A 20653-nucleotide genomic window follows, 5' to 3' on the forward strand; every position below is an offset into this window, starting at 1 on the left:
CATACAGGCGATGATGAGTACAAACGCACGCGACTAGATTACGGTCCACCTCTGAGAGACTGGCAGAATAATAGAGCTTAGGAGTTCCCTCGCGGCTCGGTGAGACTAGGTAGCGAGAGATATTATGCCATACTATTGGGCGAGCATGCAGAATCGTTTTGATTCGTAGTAAACCTGACTCTATCCAAGTCCCAGGTGAAGAACAAGTTGTTTGTACCCCTTAGTGCGTATACTTAAAGAACGGATTTCTGCGGTCGCTGAGATCCGCAAAAGCCATCTGCTCTCTCAAGGCCTCCCTATCCGCCTCGCCCATTGCCTCCAGAGTCCTCTCATTGACCCTGTTAAGATGATCATTATATAACCTCAGCCCGATGATTACTACTATTAGCGCAGACAGTGTCGCCATTACACTCACCTTGCCACTACTGTAGCCCGGCGCCTCATCGTCCTGAAACGTCTGTGTACCTAGAATGTTGCCTATGCAGAATCCGACAAGTGTCAGTGCGTATGTGACAACTTTTTTGGAGTGTCCAGCGATGTTACTCGCGTTCCACGCAAGGCTCAGCATGAATGCTGCGCCAAATGTCCCACTAAGGATACTTCCTGCAAGCAGTGCAGGTTTGTTCAGGGGTGTTCCGTCTTCAGCGACGAAGCCGTACATGAGGCCTGCAGCGAGGATGGTGGGCAGTATACAGACGAGCATGGTAATACTGCGGTCACCCCATTTGTCGCTGAGGTAACCTGTGAGTAGGACGAAAACAATACCGACAGCACCCTGGGGGATATCGAAGATCAGGGCTTGTTGGTTTGTGTAGCCAAAAGTTGTGAGCAGGATATTGTTAAAGATGGAGAGGCCGCCGTTGGGGATGCTAGAGAGGAGGGTGGAGATGAAAATGAGCCAAACGCGGATGTCGGTGAATGCTTCAAGTATCTGATCTTTTTTAATCACGGCGTTTTGAGTGCCACTTAAGTCATCAGCCACGTTTCTCTACACATCCAAGAGCCCTAGACTCACCTTTGATTCTCCTTTACTCGTAACAGCGCAGCCACTTTCTCGGACTCCGTGAACCGTCTTGCCTTAACCGGGCTATCAGGCAATAAATGGCAAACCAACCCACCAACGATGATGGTGAGGAGGCCAATGCAAAGGAAGAATATCCTCCAGGTTGCAAATCTCGATGTAGCGTGACTGATACCCCAAGCTACCAGACCACCAAAGATTAGATGTGATTGTACAGGGGCGATGGGCGTTGAAGTATCCGCTGCGTTCATGATTCCGATGTGCTGGATTGGTCACGTGCGGCGAGTGAATACAAATTCTCAAACATCTTCGGGTGGTAGCTGGGCTTCTTGTTTCTATAGGTAAAGTGCCGGCCAGGGTGTACATCATTGCCTGATAGGGATCCTGGTCGTGTGGACTAGATCTCCAGAAATGATAAATTTCCCGGCTATCATGTTCACGTTATCTGAATCCCTGTGCCGCACGACTGGTAGTGGCATCGGCAAGAATACCGGGTCCCTCCAATGAGCTCTAATGAGATAAACGATCCTCAACGGTTAGCTTAAAGGAGCACGCCAGAAAAGAGTAGCTGGATTGATCAATAGCTTATAGATGCAGCCAAGCGTTGACAAAACTTATCCATATTATTCACTCGTCATTATTGGGAACCGATGATCGACTCGCCAATGGGCGTTTGGCTTACGTGGGGTTTGATACATGCGGTATGATGCTTTGCCGGATATGTTAAGATAGGATCTGTATTCAGGTGTTTGGCCTTGAGCTGGCTCGGCTTCACCATTAGAGAAGGCTAGATTGAGACGTCTGAGCTTATCAGTATGGGTCGCAGCCTGTAATTATTTTGTACTGACAAATAGTGCGATATGCGAATAGATAGATATACAGAGCATTCGTTGGGTATCTAGCAAGGTTTAACATGATGGTACAATGTGACCAAAAGAATTACAGATGAGACAGTCGCCACACGAAGAAAGTACCGCCATGCGACCCAGCTGTCCTGAATCTGCACATTTTACTCATTCCACTCTGTTCTCCCAAGTCTGATAATATCAGACTGACCCACAAGCCAAGTACCTTTCTCAGTCTTCTTTCCCTCGAGACATTGCATCCCTGCGTGAACCGCAGCTTTTGCAATAACGTCAGCATCTTGCGCCCAGAAATCCTTCATACCATCTCCAAACTTGCCAGCAGCTCTTGCAATATGTCTGATGGCCGCCTCAGCAGGCCTGCTATCCGTCCGGTCTCCCACGATCAGTCCCGGCCTGAGAATGACGGTGTGCTCAAACTCCAATGCCTTGATATCCTCTTCCAATTGTCCTTTCATCTTCGGGTAGAACATCATGCTATTGGTATTTGCACCTGATGTCGAGATGAGAACGTATACTTTCACGCCTGCCTCTTTTGCAGCCTTTGCGAGCTCTAGATTTAGATCGTGGTCAACTTTGTATTGTGCATCTGTGCTACCGGCTTGTGCACGCGTCGTGCCAAGGCCGGAGAAGAGCACGACAGGCTTGCTCTGGCGCGGGAAGAGCGATGGCCATGTGTGGGTATCGGCGGAGAGCAGAGGGGTGAGCTTGGGGGATTGTTGAGGAAGGTCGCGGCGAGTATATGCACTGACTTTTGTGGTCGATGTAGAGGTAATGAGAGTGGACAAAATGTGTGAGCCCTATATAAAAGCGGTCAGGATGTCTGATGATGACGAACGCTTTTGTTTTGTAGGCTAGAGCTTGGAAGGCTTACAACCAGGCCAGTGCTTCCAGCAACGACAGCTTCAATCATAATGAAGTGAGACTGGTTATGATTGGGATGCTATAAAGTTTGGGAAATTTAAAAGGCAAGTTTCACTTATTACACAGAGGCTGTGCGGTTGTGCCCAGGTGAGAAAGCTTGGATTGTATCATAATTGCTAGGGTTTCAGGGAGTGTAGAAATGCTAGTCCTAATTGGGCTACGAACAGTGCCCAGGTCAACCAACCTTTGTGACCTCCTTTATCGGTTATCAGTCGTCAAGCTTGAAGCCTCCCGGGCATCTTCTCTGGAAGAGACCTGCATAGTCATATTTCTTTGACGTCTTTTTCAAGAAAGCCACATTGGCCTCTCCATAACCCGCAATTGGCTTGTCCCAAGGCAACGCGTAATTGAGGTAGACGTACGGGTGATCGACCTCCATCTCGACACACTTGGCCTTGGCCTTGGTGTAAAGGTCTTTCAAGCTCGCGTTGATCCTCTCATCGTCTGCTTTGTTGGCCCAAGAAACACCAAGTAATGCGTTAACAATATCTGGAGCATTGTCAAGCCCAAGTACGTTGCCACCTTGTTTCGCGCCCTTCGAGGTGATAGCTTTTGGTATCGGCTGATATGTTACGGCTCCAAAAAGGCCTTCAACATCACTAACAGTCTTTTGCCACTCATCACAAAGCTCGAAAAAAGCTTTCATGTATGCAGCACTGTTGATGTAGCTTAAAGTCGAGAAGTAATATCTTCCTTGCATGGCAACCTCTGTACTAGCAGCAATCTCCTCTGTCAAAGGCGCCAAAGTACTAATCCTTGTGGTATTGAGCAGCTGTGGCAGGGATGTGAGACCTCTGTATACGGGTGGATTTTCCTCAGGCTTGGTGTAGATGACGTTCGAAGAGTGTACCCAAGGTGATGACGTATTCGAGAATCCGTAGGTGGTTATCAAAGATGCATACTCATCGTAACCATCGCTCGCGGCAAATCCCTCGAAGAATTCATTGATCTTGTCCATCTGGCTGACATCTGTTATGACAGTACCACCCCAAAGCTCGCCTTGCTCGAAAATGCTCACGTCAAAGCGAGTAACAATACCGAAATTGTTGGAACCGCCCTTCAGAGCCTTGAACAAATCCGCGTTCTTGTCTTTGTTGGCATCGAGGATAACACCAGGTGCAACGACTACTTGGAAGTTTACAACATTGTCGCATGAGAATCCTTTCCGCGGAGAGAAATACGAGATGCCCCCTACTGCCCTCAGCTCTGTTCATGATCGTGGGATTGGATTCTGCTTACCTCCAAGGATCAAACCACCTGCACCTACGGGAGCCACGCGCCCACCGACCATAGCAAGTCCAACAGCGTCGAGTTTGGGGTAAATGTTTCTCCATCTGTTCCCAGGCCCTATGGACGCAGTCTTTCGATCTGACGCAATGTCGACCTGATTGAGACTCTGTAGATCGAATGTCACACCTTCGTCGATGTTCGCAGCACCACCCCATGGTGTATGTCTACGTTTGTCAGTAGATCACCAGACCACCATACACTTCTGGACTTACCCTCCGCTACGCACAGCGAAGTTGCAGTCCGTGATACCTAGCTTGTCTCCAACACTCAAGATAAGGACACCAACAGCCACATCATTTGCTGAAGAAGGAGATACAATGCATGTTGGTGTGAGGTCCACTTCTTGCATCGACCAGAAGGATTGCTGAGACGTCGCGTAGAGCGCATTGTCAGGAAACAGAACCTTTCCAGGAAGAAACTGGTCCATGACGTTGCAGCATGATTTGGACTGCTTCAACAAGGTTTCGGCGAATTCCGCAGAAGGGTTATCTCGAGCGACGACTTTCGTGATAGATGCAGCATGGGCTGTCCATCCAACCAAGGAACTCGCGATGATCGAGGAGAAATGCATCTTGCAGGAAAAGATAGGTAGAAGAAGAATACGTTCGCGCGGCTGGCACTATGTTGGAAAAGTCCACATCAAGAATGATAAATTTATAGGTAGGCCCCCGGCGTTACTCTTCCGGCCTTCACATACTACATGCCTGCCTAAAACGATAGTGGAAAAGCACCACCTTGGCCCGAACACCATGCTATGACACGCCAATTCCCCTATGGTCTGTGTTGTAGACAAAACGGTGCATGCCCGTAACTCCAGCCTCATGTGCATGTGCGTCCGCGCCGCTTGTAGGTCATCTATGTGGTGAAGTCTAAAGATGCTAATTTCGGTCGGCAACAACCAACATGATTCTTCACCAATGCACATTGGACTGTTCAACATCGTGTACACTGTAGGTTGGACCAGATAGTTTCATCCATACAGAGAACACGAGTCGACGCGTGACTCGTTCTGCGTGTGCAAGCCGTGATTTGAAAGTTGTGAACCGTAACCGTGTCGTGCAAAATCCTAAAACTTTGGAATAGCTCTCAAGCTCTGGTCACGATAGCAATGTTGAAGCTCGCATACATTGCCTCTTCGCGACACGGCGGCACAAAAGTTTAACGGGTATCTTAGGGTGTAGTAGGAGCGACCGTTTATCGGCATCCGAAAGATCCGGTATTGAACACTTACTCGTCCGTAAGACTAATGATGTGACTGATTGTGCTCGAGCATTCACTATCCCGCGCGTATTCCTTATGGTAGTTATTTATGCACGTGTGTATTCTCTGCATGCTGCGGCACGCGGAAGCAACCTTTACCGACATGGATGTACTTGCGTGCCTAAACTGTGCCACTGGATCCATGTGGTAATTACATGGCTGACGAAGGCCTGCGAAACGATGTCTCACAAATGAAGAGCTAGTGTGCAAGGCGCACGTACCGTATGGATATACTGATGCCTCAGGCCACAAACAAGCAAAGCTACAGGCATGACGTCAATTCACCATCATATCGGGATTACACTGGGCTAAGGCCAAGCTTCAATTCGATAGGCATCTCCACTTCAATTTCTTTTGCAGTGTATTACCTTTGATACACGCAAATCCAACCATAATTCATATCACACCACGATGTCCTTCATCGCACGCACCCTACGCATTCCAATGCGCCTCTCCGTCCAGCGTCCAACACGAGCACAACTCACCCTAGTCCGTCCATTCCAGTCCTCCACCGCCGTACTCGCGAGCAAGAAAGACGACCTGATGGACAAAGACAGTATGCAGACTGACTCCTCCGAATATTCAAAAACAGGATCCGATAGTGGAGCAGCCGACGAGAGCGCGGCTTTCGATCCGAGTACAACCAGACCTGAGACGGAGGAGGCACAGGCCGAAAAGGAACATGGCAAGGTAGTGGCACTCTTAATGGGTGATCAAGGAGATTCTCATGTTCTACGAGGTACTGATTTCCACAGGATTCATCGTTGAACGTCAGTCCGGCCAATCATGAAGCGAGTCAACCGGGAGACCCAAGTGATAATGGCGCAGAAGGCTCAAAGAGGGAGAGCAGTGGGCAAGAAAGTTCGAGGGGGAAGACGAGTGGAGGTCGGAATAGGGCCAAGAATGACTAGGAGCAGGAGACTCAAAATGAGGGCTGATATCAAGCAGTGGGAGTTATGATATTGGTATAGGACCGAGCGATAAGGAGGTTTAGCGTTCGGAGTTCTCCATGGGAGGTGTACTATCATACATATCAAGCATACTAACCCACGGTACCATAGCAAAGTGCGTAATCAAGGGTGATTAACTATACTGCGTGTCAAACCTTGGCTGACAGACGAGGAGTGAGACATCAGCGACATTGGTAGCCTCATCCTCCATGAAAGCTCTAATTCAAGGGCTCTTTAATCGATTAGCCTTACTCCGAGTACAATACCAATAACTGTTATATATACACTGCTCGGCGAGCAATAAGGAGCCTTGTGCTTCTTCCGCATCTGTGCTCGATACAGACACTACAGGGTCAGTCACTATAGGCGTCAAAATTGACAAGCTAGCATAGATACAGTGTGAAAATTTTAATTCTATAAACTCGTGATATAACAGCATATAACATCTCTTTGATCTTGGGTTTACTGTGTTTGTCCGGTGTAGTAGCCGGAGCTTTGAAAGAGGCTAGTTTGCAAACAAGGACGGCTAACAGCGGAGTTATCACGGAACGGCCCGCTCCTCCCACTTCGGACCAAGCTCCGGCTGTTTAATGTCGTTCTCAGTTCGCACTTTCCCCGAGCTCGACAGTTATCTACCATCACATTACTCACTCCTCAGGCTCGAAAACATCACCCCAAAGATATGCTTCGTCTAAATTACACGACAGTTAAATGCCCTAAGCGCATCTTTCGCTCCCATCATCAAGACGACAACGATTCGAATTCTAGCGCAGCGATCCCGCTAGCTAGCTCAGGACAAGGTTCCGTCCGATGCGGCCCTATCGTCACCAAACTCCCGTATTGCCGTGAACCATGCCAGTTTTTGATCGTCATCGTGTTTTCCGTAATCGATCGCTCACCTTGGGTGTTTCTATTATGGATAGTCATAGTAGCGTACCTTACGACGCAAAGAATAAACACAACGCTATCTAGATTTATCTCAACCCACGTGAATTAAGAACCCTCGAGGGGTCTAACCAGCTAGCACTGCCAGAAATAGAGTTCGACAATTACATATGCATATGGCTACCGTTTGATGGCAAAGCCCACATGCAACGCCAACCCCTCAAGCGGTGTCAGATCCTAGGCACAGTCAGCATGCTTCGTGTGGCAATCTAGACGGATCACATGGGACATTTAATCCGCAAATCCTAGAATCATCTTAATTCTGTATTGAGAGTGGACGTGCAACTCAACATCCTATGCCTCGAACAGTGATACATTCCATTCTTAGTCTTAGGAGGTCACGATGATAGAAAGAGCTAGAGGAATCTAATTTAACGGACGGCTAGTTCGGAATCGCTTTCATGGTTCATCTGATAGAAACATCAGCATCGTGTTCACCGCGCGCTTCATGCAAACATTCGATATAACAGGTATTCCTATCATTGAATACTGTCGTCTCAAGCTGTATGACTCCAAGTTTCACACTCATAATAAGGCATTGCTGGGTTCATTCGAGGGCCCTGAGACTACTCAAGCTCTATTTACTTCTGGTGCGAGATAATAAATAGCTAATCTTTCGAAGCGTACAGACTTTGCTCAATTGGCGGGTAATGAACTGGTGCCTGTTATGAATATAAGATTGCTATGTTGGGAATATGGATAGTCAGAATTGCAAAAAGGTAAGGCAAGAAGTCTAGTGTCATCTCTGGAAGATACATACGTGTTTTTATAGTATGGTAGCTATATTTGCGAGCTTTAAAAAGGAGAAACGATAACTTCTACCCATCATGTTGGATGCCTCAGTGTCACCTCTCTTTAGAGGCACACGCTATATTGACCTTATGTATTTCTCTTCGGGCTGTATCACGATATTCAATCTGTTTACGCTATCTTAAACTCGTTCAGATGTGCAACTGCCTCAATTCTGCTTCCAAATCGTCTGCACGACGAACTCCTGCCACAGCCTGATGATTCTGGCCGCCGATTCTTGCGCCGCAAGTTGGACAACGTGCTTCCTCCATGGGCATACCACATTCGCCGATACTGAAAGGATGTCCGTTGACACACGAGTACCAATGTCCAGTGCCTCGGAGCTCGCCAGCCATGGCTTTGAGGACTTCTCGTCGCTCCTTAGCGGATAGTGGAGCATTGAAGAAGCCGCTCGCCAGAGCTTTTTCACAAGCATCAATCTCGGACGGCAGGAAGTGGGTCACACTGTTTGGAATGGCTTTGCAGAGGTCGCGAGCTTTAGCAATGTGTCGTTTTCCTTTTTCATCGAAAATTTTGTATTTATCTTCGTTCTTACATCGAGACCGTTCAAGGGCGATAAGATTCGTGATGAATATATGTCCTTCCGTCTGGCGGACAGGGTCCTTGGCAGTAGCAGCGTCATTGATCAAGCGCCGACATTCTGCACGATTTTGAGACAGGTCGATCGCAATCTGCGTGCTCGCTTTACTACCCAGTGCTTTCGTAATCATAGTGAGATAATCCGACATGATCGCGATCTCGCACCGGAACTGTAAAGCGACACCTTGAAGTCGATATGTACTAGTAACGACGCTGTTATCCAGGTGAAAGGCCTCTTCAGAATTGCTACCGTTCAGGCGTCTTCTAGCTTCGACGACCTCGCACATACGCGCGAATGGCATCTCGTTCTCTTTTGATTGCTTCACGTACTTCAAAATGTTCTTATGACAACTAAACAAGGCGTCATATCTGGTACAATCTTTTGCTCCAGCTTTGATGGTAGAGATCTGTGACGACATACTATCTTTGAGCTTACAGTGCTCTGTAACGTGCTGCAGCTGTAGCTGCGACTTAGCCGCTGGAAGCTTCTCTAGCTCGTCATTCAGTTTCTCTGCAACGGAAACATACGTCTGTCGGGCCAAAGTGCTGAATCTTTTTGATGCTTCGTCAAGATGAGCTCTGCGTACAATGCGACCGTACCGGCACAGCGCACGGAGAGAGCCTCGGCACTTTGGACAAGTCTTCAATTCCGCGCTCGAGAATGGAGCAGCCGATGCCTTGATAGCCGTGAAAGACCCATCGACGCTGGTATCATAATGTCGACCCATGTCCATGTAACCATCCATGCTTGTCAAAGTAATGATGTGACCGCAGGCCGGAAAGACGCACGGCTCCTCGTCGAGATTGATATCCCTATATGTTAGCCCTTCAATATAGTCGACAGTCATGTCTTGTACAGCTTGCGGTGCGCATATCTGACACATTGTAGCTTTAGGACAGGCTTCCCCACAGACAGATGGGCCTGTACATGTGTTAGCTCGTGTATTCCGAATATCAATAGAAAGCCCCAAGACTTACACTGATGACCGCATTGCAGCTTACTCTCACATCGCTTGGAGCAGGGTAACCAGTTACATGGAGCGGCGCATGGTGCTGTGCAGCTGCTATGAGGACATCGAGAGGCGCAAACTTCTTCTGCGCAAGGAATGCAAGGCTCACAGCATCGTCGCTGGCATTGTGAGTGACTACATTGGACCTGACATGGTAGAGGGCAAGGAGAGCAGTCTTTTCCAGGATGACATGTCTCTTCGCAATTATGCTCACATGTAGCAAATGCGCGACCACAGGGCTGTTTGCAAAGCCCGTGATTGATGGCGACGGGCTTATCCTCCTTTTTGATCCGGCAGGCACTACATTTTCTCCGGCAATTATGACCGCACTCCAGACTTTTGTTGCATGCATGATCGCATTTGAAGGTTAAAGTGGTCACGTCTTCATGGCAAGGTACCTCAAGAACATGGTCACAGCCTGGAACTGTTTTCCGAACCTTTGTCTTGCACAACACTCTCTTCGGATCCTGGACCTCCCAGCACAAGAGCTCGGTCTTATGGTGACCACAAGGTAGTTCAATATCAAGCCCTATCAATTTGGTCAAGCATTTTTTATCACATTGTTGGTAGCACGGCTTTCGGCACGGATGAGTGCAACCTGCTTTGATCCTCAGACATGGCTCGAGGCACCTGACAACTTCATGCATGAGCTCACTGTGACACTTTGAAGGACAAGCATGGCCGCACGCAAGTCTTTGGATGCAGCGCAGCGTGCAACCACCTTCGGGTGATAATTTCAAGAAGTCATCAGGTGTCTTGACTGCCATGAGGTCTTCAGGGTGTCTTGGGCACCTGAGTTCTAACTGTGGCCCGATCTGATTTTCGGACTCGAGCATGCCAACGACATCTCGCCACATCGCAATGGAACCACTGGTGTCGGAATCCCCAATGATATACATGCCATGCTGAGCGCGAGAGAGAAGGACATTGATCCGATTAGAGGTCTTCAAGAAGCCACACTTTCTTTCCGGGTTGCTTCGGACTAGGGATACTACAACCACTTTGGCTTCCTCTCCCTGGAAATTGTCCACTGTTGCCACGCGCAAGGCACATAGCAAGGTCGTCTTTGCAATCTGAGTGGAAGAATCTGCTTCCTCCGTCGAAAGACCTGCCTTTTCAATCTCATCCTGATCGCGATCGCCCAGCGCGACTACAAATGCTTGAGACTGTGATAGTCGGCTCCGTAGAAGCATTAGTTGTCCAAGGTAAGGCGTCAGAACCGCGATTTCATCTGCCTGGTATGCTCCTTGTTTTACCAAATGAGTTACCAAACCTGCCACCATCTCGACTTCAAATGCATTTGTCTTTGACGTCGCATTCATATCCTCACTTGTAACAGCATCCTCAGGAACTCGATGGTCGAACCAGTACAGCCTGTTTCTCATGCCAGCGACAGGTTCGTAAGCTTTCACAGAATCGTCATCTTTCAAGGCTGGATACAGCGTGTTCCTAATTAATCTGGAAATAGATGGATCCATTCGGCGCTGCGTTTCGATCGTACTGAAAGGCAAGCGAGTAGCTGGTATACCATCAGGTGGTGCGACAAGTCGTTCGAATAGAGACATGTCAAGCGAGTACTGCTTTCCACGAGGACTCTCCTGTGATAGCTCGTAGTTTTGAACTTGTGGACGCAATTGAAAATGATCGCCAATAAGTAGAATGTGTTCCACAGATGGCAGCATTGCAGTCAGGACATGAGCCTCGAGTACCTCTGCGGCTTCCTCGACGCATAGAACCTTCGCTCGAAGACGGCGAAAAAGATCTAAATTGCGAGCCATACCTGATGTCGTGACGCCAATAATTTTTGCGTCTTGGAGACAACGAAGATCTAGCTGCTCTCGAATCTTTCTATGGCTCGCTTTGGCCTTTTGGTGTGCAGCGATGGAGGTGGCGATTTCCTGGCGTAAGAACGCTGCTGAACGCTCAGTCCAGTGTTTGTGCAACTTCTTTCGTTCCTGCTTCGACATACTCCATACATCGGCTTTTTCCAGGTCGTTCAGAGAACGTGCCTGGTTACCATTTCCGCCATAGTCTTTAGCTCCCAGCCAGAACACCATCGGCCCTTTCGACTGAACACCTTGCGTCTCCCAGCCCTCTTCATCCTTGTGTGTGAACAACTGAGAGTGATGCGGACGGTTGTGGTGCCACAGATAATCTCTAATACTGGATGTTCCACCAAGCTTTGAGAGTCGACTCAGACATTGATTGACTTTTTCCTGATGGGTTTCAAGGCTTTCATAAAGGCTAAAACGCCGCTTGCTCTCCTCCTTTGTAGGCTCGACACATTTTGAGACGACCCGAAGGTTGACCTCGGCAAGACGTGTCGATTTGGATCTTGATCCAATCCGTATTATATTTTTAATTTCATGGTCAAGAAGATGTTCAAGCAACTGATCGAGAGCATGATTTGTGTAGCAAACACATATTATAGGGCCTAGATTAGCCTGATGCTGATTCGCAAGAAGCACACGGAGTGCTGCAACTCCAAGGAAGGATTTTCCACAGCCTGGAGGTCCCTGTGTAATGCCGATACTTCGAGTAAGCAAGTTTAAAAGAGCGGTGGCTTGGGCTTTATCCAACTGAGTATGAGAGTACACATCCTTCACACTTAAGGGCTGGTCTAGAGATAATACAAGCGGCTCAGTGGAGTCCTTGGTAAGACAACTGAGATCAAACTTGAAATGAGGCTCAGCAGCGTATGCCGGCGGCGGAACGTTATAAGTACCCCGTGTCGGAATTGAATTTGGCACCAGCATGTTGGCAAATGGAATTTCACCTCTCTGGCTTAGTACCTGCAGTGCTTTGAGGGTTGGCAGGAATGACGCAAGTAGAATGCCGGGGAACTCAACGAGCTCTATTGCCTGAGGCGCGGCCTTGCTGAGACTGTCAAGCGCGCTTCGAAAGCTCTCGCCATCCTCTGCAACGAGAGTAAGGTTGACGACAGCCTTTTTCTTGTCCTTTCTGTCCTGCGATACCGCCGGGAGCTGCGAAGTGAACTTCTTACCATTCGATTCTGTTGTCTTTCGGGGACCATAAACGGAACAAAAAGTGGCCACCCCTTCCCCATCCAGAAGGCAAACCAGGGCATCTGCGTTTAATCGCTTACTGGATGCCCACCATTTGTCCCGCTCTTTCAATGGCATTTTAATGATGTTGGGTGCCTGCTCAAAAGAAATTTCAAGTACAGGACCGGCAAACATGTCGCAATTGATGCTCTGAACGCAGATGTTACGCCATCTGTGAAGACGTAGGCCATTCCGACTTGACGCTGACTTGTTTTTGGTGTTTCGTGCTTTCGCGAGATGTTGTATGGCATCGCTTAGTTGCCCGACGGTATCTTTGCGCAACAGTCGGAAATGTCTGTCAAGCAAACCCTTTACACCAGGCACATGCCATGTGGAGCTATCGAGTAGAGGGAGGTAGTCCTGACGCTCAGACATGATCTCTTGGGTAGTAGGCATGATTTCTATCTTCGAGATGTCGACGAAATCGTTGTCATGTCTTGGTCCCAACTCTGACAATTCTCCTGGCATGTCGCGTGTGAGTTCGAAAGTTGCTCGCTGATTCGGGATGCTCACTGAAACCTGCAGGTCGGGAATTTCCGACGCGATTTCAAACCGTTGCAACAGTCGTTCCCGGAAGATTTGGATATGCGGCGACAAGACCGCACCCTCGCGTTGGAGATTCAAGTCAATGTAATCCGAAAGCTTTTTCACCAACATTTTGATATTGTCGTCGATAGCCAAGGTCTGGTTGAAGTCTGCAGCCTTACTGAGAACCTCCACGCAAATTCGTAGAATTTTGCGGGTATCTCCGACTGAAGTAGTTTCCCGTTCGTTCGACTTGGAGACAATGATATCAATTACGAGCCTGAAAATTGCTTGTAATCTTCGCCCATTGGGACCGTATACTGCCGTATATATGCGTTGGGTATCAGGCTCTAACATGACGAAGGCATCGACATTTGGGTGAGTGATAGTTTCGAAGAAAGGAGTGAGGACGTAGGTAAAATAATCTGCTGCTTTAGTTTTAGACGTGAGTGTTGGGACATTTTCTCCCAAGTCTTTAATCCATAAAAGGCCCCCATCGCTGGCGAGTCCAGCGATGACTTTCTGTAGTACATCCGGGTCATCAGCGTACGACAGGTCTCTTGCCTCTTGATAGAACTGTTTGAGCTCGTCGAATCGAAGGTAGGATGGAGTCCCTGAGCTGGAACGACATTGGTACGTCCAGGAGGCCAATTTCTTCTCTATTGGTGAGGATGACTCCTTCTTCGTCGGAGCCTTCTTACTTCGCGATTCTAGGGGTGCGCGGTGTCCGACAGCACCATGTGAATACCGACAGTTATTTCTGCTGCATGTGCCACTCTTCTTAAATTCGTAGCATTCTTTGATATTCGTACCAGCCTTGCTGTTGGGCACCGAACTGGCAGAATTAGAACTGGCAGCTCCGTGCCTGTAAGGGCATCTCTTTTTACTACATGTTCCACGTCTCTTGAATTCGTGACACTCCCCACTCGATACGTTCGGTTCGTAACCTCGTTGCATTGCTGGAGGTACGTGATATGGTTGCGTCTGGGGCCAATCGGAATACTTGTAATATATGCCCTAGAGCTATGGTTCCTTTCCACGGATGATGTGTGAAGTAAGACTCTTGCTATATCGAAATTGTTATAGAATGTCAGGTACAGGCCGACGCCCAAGAGGTAAACGAGATAATTGAAGATGGGAACGAGAATTCCAGCTAAGCGAGAACGAAGACAAAGTAGCAAGGCACTTGGTACGTAACACAAGCAGCGGGGCGTTTTGAAGGCTGCTATAAAGCATAAACAGCGAGTGAGCTATTGGTCACATTCAATACAACGAAGCTTGCCCACATCCAATAGTAGGTGTGTTCACGGCGATTTAGCGCTGTTCAATCTGCGTTACCACCTGGAGATGAGCATGCGCCATGACCTGTCATACAAGATATATGGATGGGAATGTTGCCGTTGCTTTCCCATTTGCCTACCGCGAGCGACCCCCGCCGATATCTTGTCCAAGCTGTTGATACCGCTGCATTAGCCACCCAGCTTATTTTACTCCACAAGAAGGACTCACCCTATATGCACTGATTTTCTCCCAATTGATCTTCTGCCTTGTGACAGGCAGCTGTCTTCGCAAGCCCTTGAAAGCCCCCTCACTCAGTTGCACAAACGCTCTGTTCAAATCCTCTTGGTAATGCTTCTCGGCGCCTGCAATTTGTCGAATGATCTCTGACGCATTGCTTGACGAGACAGATAGCGAGAATGGCTTAGAAGTCAGTAAGCGCACATTACCGTCTTCGTAGTAGTGTACATCGACGTGCACTTTGCCGGTAAGTGTAGATGTCGATGGGTTAAACTGATAGACGGAACGCCAGCGGCCATTCCTTTATCATATCAGCTTTATAGATCGAAGTTATGGCGGGCTTGTGGGTGATACCAGAAGTTGTTCGGGCTGTATTTGTTTGCTACTAGGGCAATAGCTACGGCGGAATCGTTTTCAATTGGGTATACGCCATAGGATGAAGCTGGATAGTGCTCCTGTGCATGCGTAGATAACGACTTCAGCAGCGATTTCCTGTAACATCGTCAGCGTTCTCCTTGCGGGTACATTAGATATGCCTACGCTAAGTCTGCCTGAGCACCTTCAAGCATGTATGATTGAGCCCCAGAAGCTATCTGCGCAAAGTCAGCCAACCTAATAAGTCATATAATATCTTCAGTCACGCACTTGTGTCGCATGATCAAATTGGAAGCTCGTCTGACTCTCCACATCGAAATATCTACCATTCCCTAGCTCATTGAACTCGCTAACAAGGACCTGTTATCGCGTGAGCCACGCATGTTCCAAACTCCATTCTCTTAGATAGACCTCTCTACTAGACCCCGGAAGTTTCACAGTCGCGAACTGCTCCTCGTTATATTTCTTGTATGCTGGTTCGAGTTGCCGGACGACGCCTTCGTCTCCAACAATGGTCGAAAGGGCTACGCGGCTGTCAGCTCCACCTTTCTAGCGATTGAGAGAGACTCCAGGCATGGAGTCATACCGTTAATGACGTTCGCGAGCTATACAGAGGTCAGTTATCGTATACACGATTGTCTAGGAGAACAGGATCGCGGCGCGACCTACCTCGCCAGGAGGCGCTGATGCCACGAAGGACGATAGAACATCCGTGTTTGACACCATATTAAATGCTGCACAGGTCAAAAGAGAGAAGGAAAAGTATGATTCCGATGTACCTAAATTGTCCTCGCCTTCAATTGCGACACAACCAACGGCTCCAATGGAGCGGCGGGGGGTGTGGGTCCTTCAACCTCTTGGCGCTACCATCGTTCGAAGATCATCATCCCTGCCTGTCTACTGTAAGCTATCTATTAACGGCGGCTTCTGGCATCGCCCGCACTGCGACAGATATCGATTTGCTCTCTGTATTTACGCGATTGTGATATCTCATATTCCCCAAATCTGCTTATATCAGGGAATGAAGTCATTCATGAATAGTACATAAGTTCGTTACTAATGTAGTCCTAACTCCTGAAACACCACGCTCAAAGAATAAGCCAAATTGAGCAATATGATAACTCAGGGATCCATCTCATTCAATGCTCATCTTCATGAGACCATCATTGGTATCAGTCATCCCTTGAAGTCCAATTCTCTTCGGGCCTACAACAGGAGTCATACTCGCCAGACTTCCCCCGCTCCCTGAACGCTCTCCGTTCGCATGACCGCACACCGAACCCTCTCGGCTCAGTCTGGGATTATTCCAGGTGCCTTCGCGCTGGCTTGGGGATTGTGATAGGATTGGGCTATTCTGTACACTCACACCAGGGGATACAGCGCGTCGTTTTATTGAGTTGATGTCTAGGTCGTCGTCTCTTCGCCTTTTGTTAGACTTCTTCAGTCCTTCTGCCGCCGTTGGCGGATATGCCTGCGGTGTTCCGCTACGAGAGGCAGAGCTATGAGTGCCATTCTCGTACCCTCGTGCTGAGGCCGACGACGCCGCGGGAGAGTCCATACTAACATCGTCACTGAGTGCGGACGAACTGCCGCGTGGGAGGTAGGCAGGCGGTGGGGTATATGAATGTATCTCGTTGCTCCATGAGGTTCGCGAGCCTGGGAAACTTGAATTTGTAGCCCCGAAAGCTCCAAATAAGCCCTTATTGCTGGGTGCAGAGGCGCTTTCTAGCCCCATACCAGCATCCTCAGGTATGTCTTCGAGCGACTCTGCAACTCCCGAGGCTGGAATCAGCGATGGCGACGAGTGGGCTGTACTCGGCTGTAAGTCATAGTCTGCATCGCTTTCGCGGACTTGTCTTATGATCTCCGCTTCTCTGCGGGCTTCGCTATCTATTGGGGCATATTCTTCGAACAGTTCATTCTTGATCCGTCCGAATTGTCTGGACTTTGGCTACTCGGCATTAGTGTCTCGTGTATAAATCCTTGTACAGACTCGACCTACGAGTAAATTCGCCCGTCTGGAGACTACCCGTCGAACAACTCCCGGGGTAGTTGGCACAGGCGGGCCAGTCTCATCCCCACTGTCGTTTCCCGACGAGATGTGTAAATCATTTGTGTGTAAAGATAGACTCTCACGTCTCGAGTTCGACTTCCGCATGACGGCCTCTCGAACAAAGTAACCTCCGCCACCTTCTGTATTCCGGCCCTGTGGTGGCGATGCTGGGCCCGGGCTAGCGAGCGAAGTCCTTCCATTAGCACTACTAGATCCTTTTCTGCTCTTAGCTTTCCTGAGCCTCGCTCTGTGTATGCTCATGAAGTTTGGTGGGCCAGATGGTACAAAAGGATTCGCCCAGCCTCCAGGACTGTGGCCCGACGTCGCTGTAGATCCAAAGGGTGAAGGTATGTTGTGGTTCGACTTGACTACTTGCGGCGTCATGAGTACTGGGTCATCGACGTCGTCTGTGTATAACATGGCATCTTCCATCTCAGATTCGCTGCTCGAGGAATCGTCAATTCCCAGCATATTGACACTACCAACAGAGCTTGAGGTCATAGTTTTCTCCAGACCCACGTTATTCCACGCAGCATTCGCCCCTCCACTTGGTGAGTCCATTGTTATAAAGGAGCTTGTCCGAGATTTACGGGGTATCACGAGTCCTTTCTGTGTTATCGTAGGGGACGAATCAGGCGAGGACTGCTCCGCAAGGGTAGAGTGATGAAGATTCGTGCACGCTCGTGAGAACTCTGCACCTCGGGAACGGCGTGGGAGAAGGTGCAGAGGTGAGGCGTATGTAAGGGTACGGTCCAACTGAGGCGATAGAGGTGCCCGTGTTTGGGTATTTAAGACTGACGTTGGCATGCTAGAATCCCGAGGTGGCATCTGAAGTGACAAGCCACGCGAGAGGAGTTCTGGCCTTCTTGGGGTCTTCGGGCCTGATATAATTGTATGGTCATCTTTTGACTCTTTCTTCGGCTCGCGAAACTTTGGAGATGGTGATAGCTGAGGGAGAGATTCCGAGAAGGAGCGGCTCTTCGAAGGAGAATTAGCCGGCGTGCGATTCGGATTATTGTGGTTCGGTACCATGTCGCTAGGATGGCTCTTGTCCATTCGCGCGCTCGAGTCTGGCAGTTGCGATGTTATCTGGCTGGCGATGATGGCGCTCATGGTGGTAGCGTGGATCGGATCAACTGGACCATTGGAAGTGAAGCTTGAAGACATTTAGAAGCCTATTCAGCACCATAGTATGTATTAGGAGCTGGAACTGCAGTTGTTGAAGTTGGACTAGGATGAGCGTGTGTTTGTAAGACACGCATCAAGCGCGATGATGTTAGTGCTCCCGAGCAAGGTCTTGGGGCGTCAAACAGCCCCGCGTAGATCCATCCATACTATCCATTAATACCAGGAGGGGGTACGATGGAATATACTGATTATATCGTATCAAGAGGCGGCCACTTACTTGACAGGACCTGCTTGCGACTACACAACACATTTGGCATACAGTTTTATCTTAGGACTACATCCTTTACAGAACACTCACGGTCCCGTATACGAACAGTTTTCCCGATTGAGCTCACTCACTGCACACAATACCTCTAACATGCTTGACATCGTCCCAGCTAGCTTCCCAAATGGTGCTCATGACGAATTCTGGCTGCCTCTCGACGACTCTTATTTTCCCGATACATCTGCACATCTGTTTCTGATCCACTGCTGAGGCTTGCAAATGCAGCGCATTGAACTTGGAAAGCTCTGTCTCTTTGCGCACATCGTGCACTGATCTCAAGTATGGCGGTCTGTCGTGGAATAAGTCACACAGAACAAACTTCTGTGCATTGTTATCTCCTTCAGAGGCGCTTAAAATCCTTGCATAGAGCTCGATGACGATTCCTTGATTACAGCGCATTGCGCGTAGGCCCTCGTTTATAGCCTCTCCCACCCGAAAGCAAGTTCGAGATAGTGTGTCTTTCGATAGTCCGATGATTGGCGACCGGTCTCTCACTGACATTGGGAAAGGAGGCCTAACAAAAGGTCGGAGCCGATCTGAGGCCTCTTCTTCTGTGTGCGGAAGTCTCATAATTGCTATCCCATCTTCGTACCTCCTGTCGTCGAGACTACTCAGTTCATCATTGAGAACTTCGCTCGGCTCAGAGTCTCTAATGATACCATTCCTGGACTTTCTGTCATCACTCTCACCGTCGTCAAACGCATCTATCTGGAGCGACCAGTCTATTTCATGGGTTCCCTTGGGGCTAGAAGGTGGCTGTGACGCCAAGCTTAAATAGCCCATTAATGATGTATCAATGTCATCGAAAACATCTGACTCGAAACCTGTCTCGGTGGTGAGGTCTTCAATGCAAGGCTCATGTGGGTCTAGATTCTCGATTTGTTCGTCAGATTCAAGCTCATTGAACTCGAAGTAGCCAGAGTTAAGGAAGTCAGAAGTAAGGAAAGAATCACTCTGCTGAATTAGCATATGGAGCTCGTGATTTTCTTCCGTGGCATTCGTCATGGACGTCGTGTCGATCGCTGACGGACTCATAATGTTGATAGCTAGCAAGTCCGAATCTGATGATGTATCAGAATCAGTGAACATATCTGGGACTTCATGTGAAGTTGCGATAGGCACCGTCTCGATAACAATCGCAGCTTTGGTAGTGGACTGCTTTTGGTCGGATCGGACAACTGGGACATTGGGATTAGAAGATGGAGATAAATTGCTATTCTTGACGATTTCTAAGATTAGACGTTCTGTCCGGCTTGCGCATCCGGTCGAACTGGGAACTAGCTGCCCTATGCCTCTCTGTCGATCGTAAGCAGTAAACCCGTGAATGGTCTGTGATTTCAGTGCATCTTGCGAGGTTAGTGGCGCGACGAGCGATACTGCGTCTGTCAAGTCATGCCTAGATGCTATCTTCGTGGACAGAGTCGAAGGTATCGTTGCGAATCGTACAAGCTCTGTGGCAGTATTAAAGTCTGCCGGAGCAGTGAGTGGATGGAGACTCGGAGTGCTTTGATACATATGTAATGGCGGACTGGATTTATTAGGAGTCTTCTTCGGTTTGGTGATTTTGAAAACCCTGGTCACAGGTTGCGAGTGGTTATCACTGGGTATTCTCGTTGCACGCTTCTTTGTCAATGCCTTGATCTCTGGAGATTTCTGAAGACTTGGATTCGTCGATCCAGAATGCACTCGGATGCGCTTGCGTCGAGCTTGAGCCGCATATGAGCCTGTCGTCTCACATACGTGTTGTGGGCTCCTCTTTGGCTCAAACAGGAAAGGATGATCTAACGGTTGAGAGATTTCGACTGCGCGATTGTCACTGTCAATAAAACTTGTCTTCCCCAGTGTAACATTGATCGGCGTGAATGAAGACATCGGAGGTGTGGTGCTTCAGGTTCGCGGACGGTGTACTGGCTTTAGATATAAAAGGTCATCATCAGCGATAAATTGTCATGGAACCAAAGCCAGGTCAGATCTGAAGATGGAAGCCATTCAAGTTGCAGTTGCCGAAATTC

At 48.7% G+C, this 20653-nt stretch overlaps 9 protein-coding genes across 9 annotated transcripts; 2 read left to right on the forward strand and 7 right to left on the reverse strand.

The window, feature by feature from the left end:
• Positions 1-220: 220 nt before the first annotated feature.
• On the reverse strand, positions 221-1555 carry EJ05DRAFT_462279 (MFS general substrate transporter; the record flags this gene model as incomplete). The annotated part of the gene is made up of 2 exons (XM_033742678.1): positions 1016-1555; positions 221-965 (listed from the first exon to the last, which is right to left on the reverse strand). The coding sequence occupies exons 1-2, from the start codon at positions 1270-1272 to the stop codon at positions 221-223; spliced, it is 1002 nt and encodes a 333-aa protein (XP_033602666.1). The 5' UTR covers positions 1273-1555.
• Positions 1556-1840: 285 nt separating this feature from the next.
• Positions 1841-2888, reverse strand: EJ05DRAFT_474109 (uncharacterized protein; the record flags this gene model as incomplete). The annotated part of the gene is made up of 2 exons (XM_033743538.1): positions 2759-2888; positions 1841-2684 (listed from the first exon to the last, which is right to left on the reverse strand). Coding segments are annotated over exons 1-2 (689 nt in total), but the record flags the coding sequence as incomplete, so codon positions are not given.
• Positions 2889-3016: 128 nt separating this feature from the next.
• On the reverse strand, positions 3017-4669 carry EJ05DRAFT_508778 (FAD-binding domain-containing protein; the record flags this gene model as incomplete). The annotated part of the gene is made up of 3 exons (XM_033748034.1): positions 3017-3999; positions 4048-4262; positions 4311-4669. The coding sequence occupies 3 exons, from the start codon at positions 4667-4669 to the stop codon at positions 3017-3019; spliced, it is 1557 nt and encodes a 518-aa protein (XP_033602668.1).
• Positions 4670-5661: 992 nt separating this feature from the next.
• EJ05DRAFT_508779 (uncharacterized protein) lies at positions 5662-6440 on the forward strand. The gene is made up of 2 exons (XM_033748035.1): positions 5662-6048; positions 6114-6440. Exons 1-2 carry the CDS (start codon positions 5770-5772, stop codon positions 6267-6269), a joined length of 435 nt encoding a protein of 144 aa, XP_033602669.1. The 5' UTR covers positions 5662-5769; the 3' UTR covers positions 6270-6440.
• A 509-nt stretch (positions 6441-6949) lies between these two features.
• On the forward strand, positions 6950-7362 carry EJ05DRAFT_275965 (uncharacterized protein). Its single transcript, XM_033740393.1, has one exon. It carries the CDS (start codon positions 6991-6993, stop codon positions 7303-7305), a length of 315 nt encoding a protein of 104 aa, XP_033602670.1. The 5' UTR covers positions 6950-6990; the 3' UTR covers positions 7306-7362.
• Positions 7363-8024: 662 nt separating this feature from the next.
• Positions 8025-14519, reverse strand: EJ05DRAFT_275976 (uncharacterized protein). Its single transcript, XM_033740394.1, has 2 exons — positions 9621-14519; positions 8025-9564 (listed from the first exon to the last, which is right to left on the reverse strand). The coding sequence occupies exons 1-2, from the start codon at positions 14197-14199 to the stop codon at positions 8195-8197; spliced, it is 5949 nt and encodes a 1982-aa protein (XP_033602671.1). The 5' UTR covers positions 14200-14519; the 3' UTR covers positions 8025-8194.
• EJ05DRAFT_275990 (subunits of heterodimeric actin filament capping protein Capz) lies at positions 14429-15520 on the reverse strand. The gene is made up of 5 exons (XM_033740395.1): positions 15406-15520; positions 15301-15353; positions 15115-15252; positions 14752-15061; positions 14429-14694 (listed from the first exon to the last, which is right to left on the reverse strand). Exons 2-5 carry the CDS (start codon positions 15327-15329, stop codon positions 14659-14661), a joined length of 513 nt encoding a protein of 170 aa, XP_033602672.1. The 5' UTR covers positions 15330-15353; positions 15406-15520; the 3' UTR covers positions 14429-14658.
• A 750-nt stretch (positions 15521-16270) lies between these two features.
• On the reverse strand, positions 16271-18220 carry EJ05DRAFT_436600 (uncharacterized protein; the record flags this gene model as incomplete). The annotated part of the gene is made up of 2 exons (XM_033741754.1): positions 16271-17086; positions 17138-18220. The coding sequence occupies 2 exons, from the start codon at positions 18218-18220 to the stop codon at positions 16271-16273; spliced, it is 1899 nt and encodes a 632-aa protein (XP_033602673.1).
• Positions 18221-18707: 487 nt separating this feature from the next.
• EJ05DRAFT_498189 (uncharacterized protein) lies at positions 18708-20513 on the reverse strand (the record flags this gene model as incomplete). Its single annotated transcript, XM_033746648.1, has 1 exon — positions 18708-20513. The coding sequence occupies one exon, from the start codon at positions 20511-20513 to the stop codon at positions 18708-18710; it is 1806 nt and encodes a 601-aa protein (XP_033602674.1).
• Positions 20514-20653: the final 140 nt, after the last annotated feature.

This window comes from Pseudovirgaria hyperparasitica (assembly GCF_010093815.1).
Source record: "Pseudovirgaria hyperparasitica strain CBS 121739 unplaced genomic scaffold EJ05scaffold_4, whole genome shotgun sequence".
Classification (NCBI taxonomy): Eukaryota; Fungi; Ascomycota; class Dothideomycetes; order Acrospermales; family Acrospermaceae; genus Pseudovirgaria; species Pseudovirgaria hyperparasitica.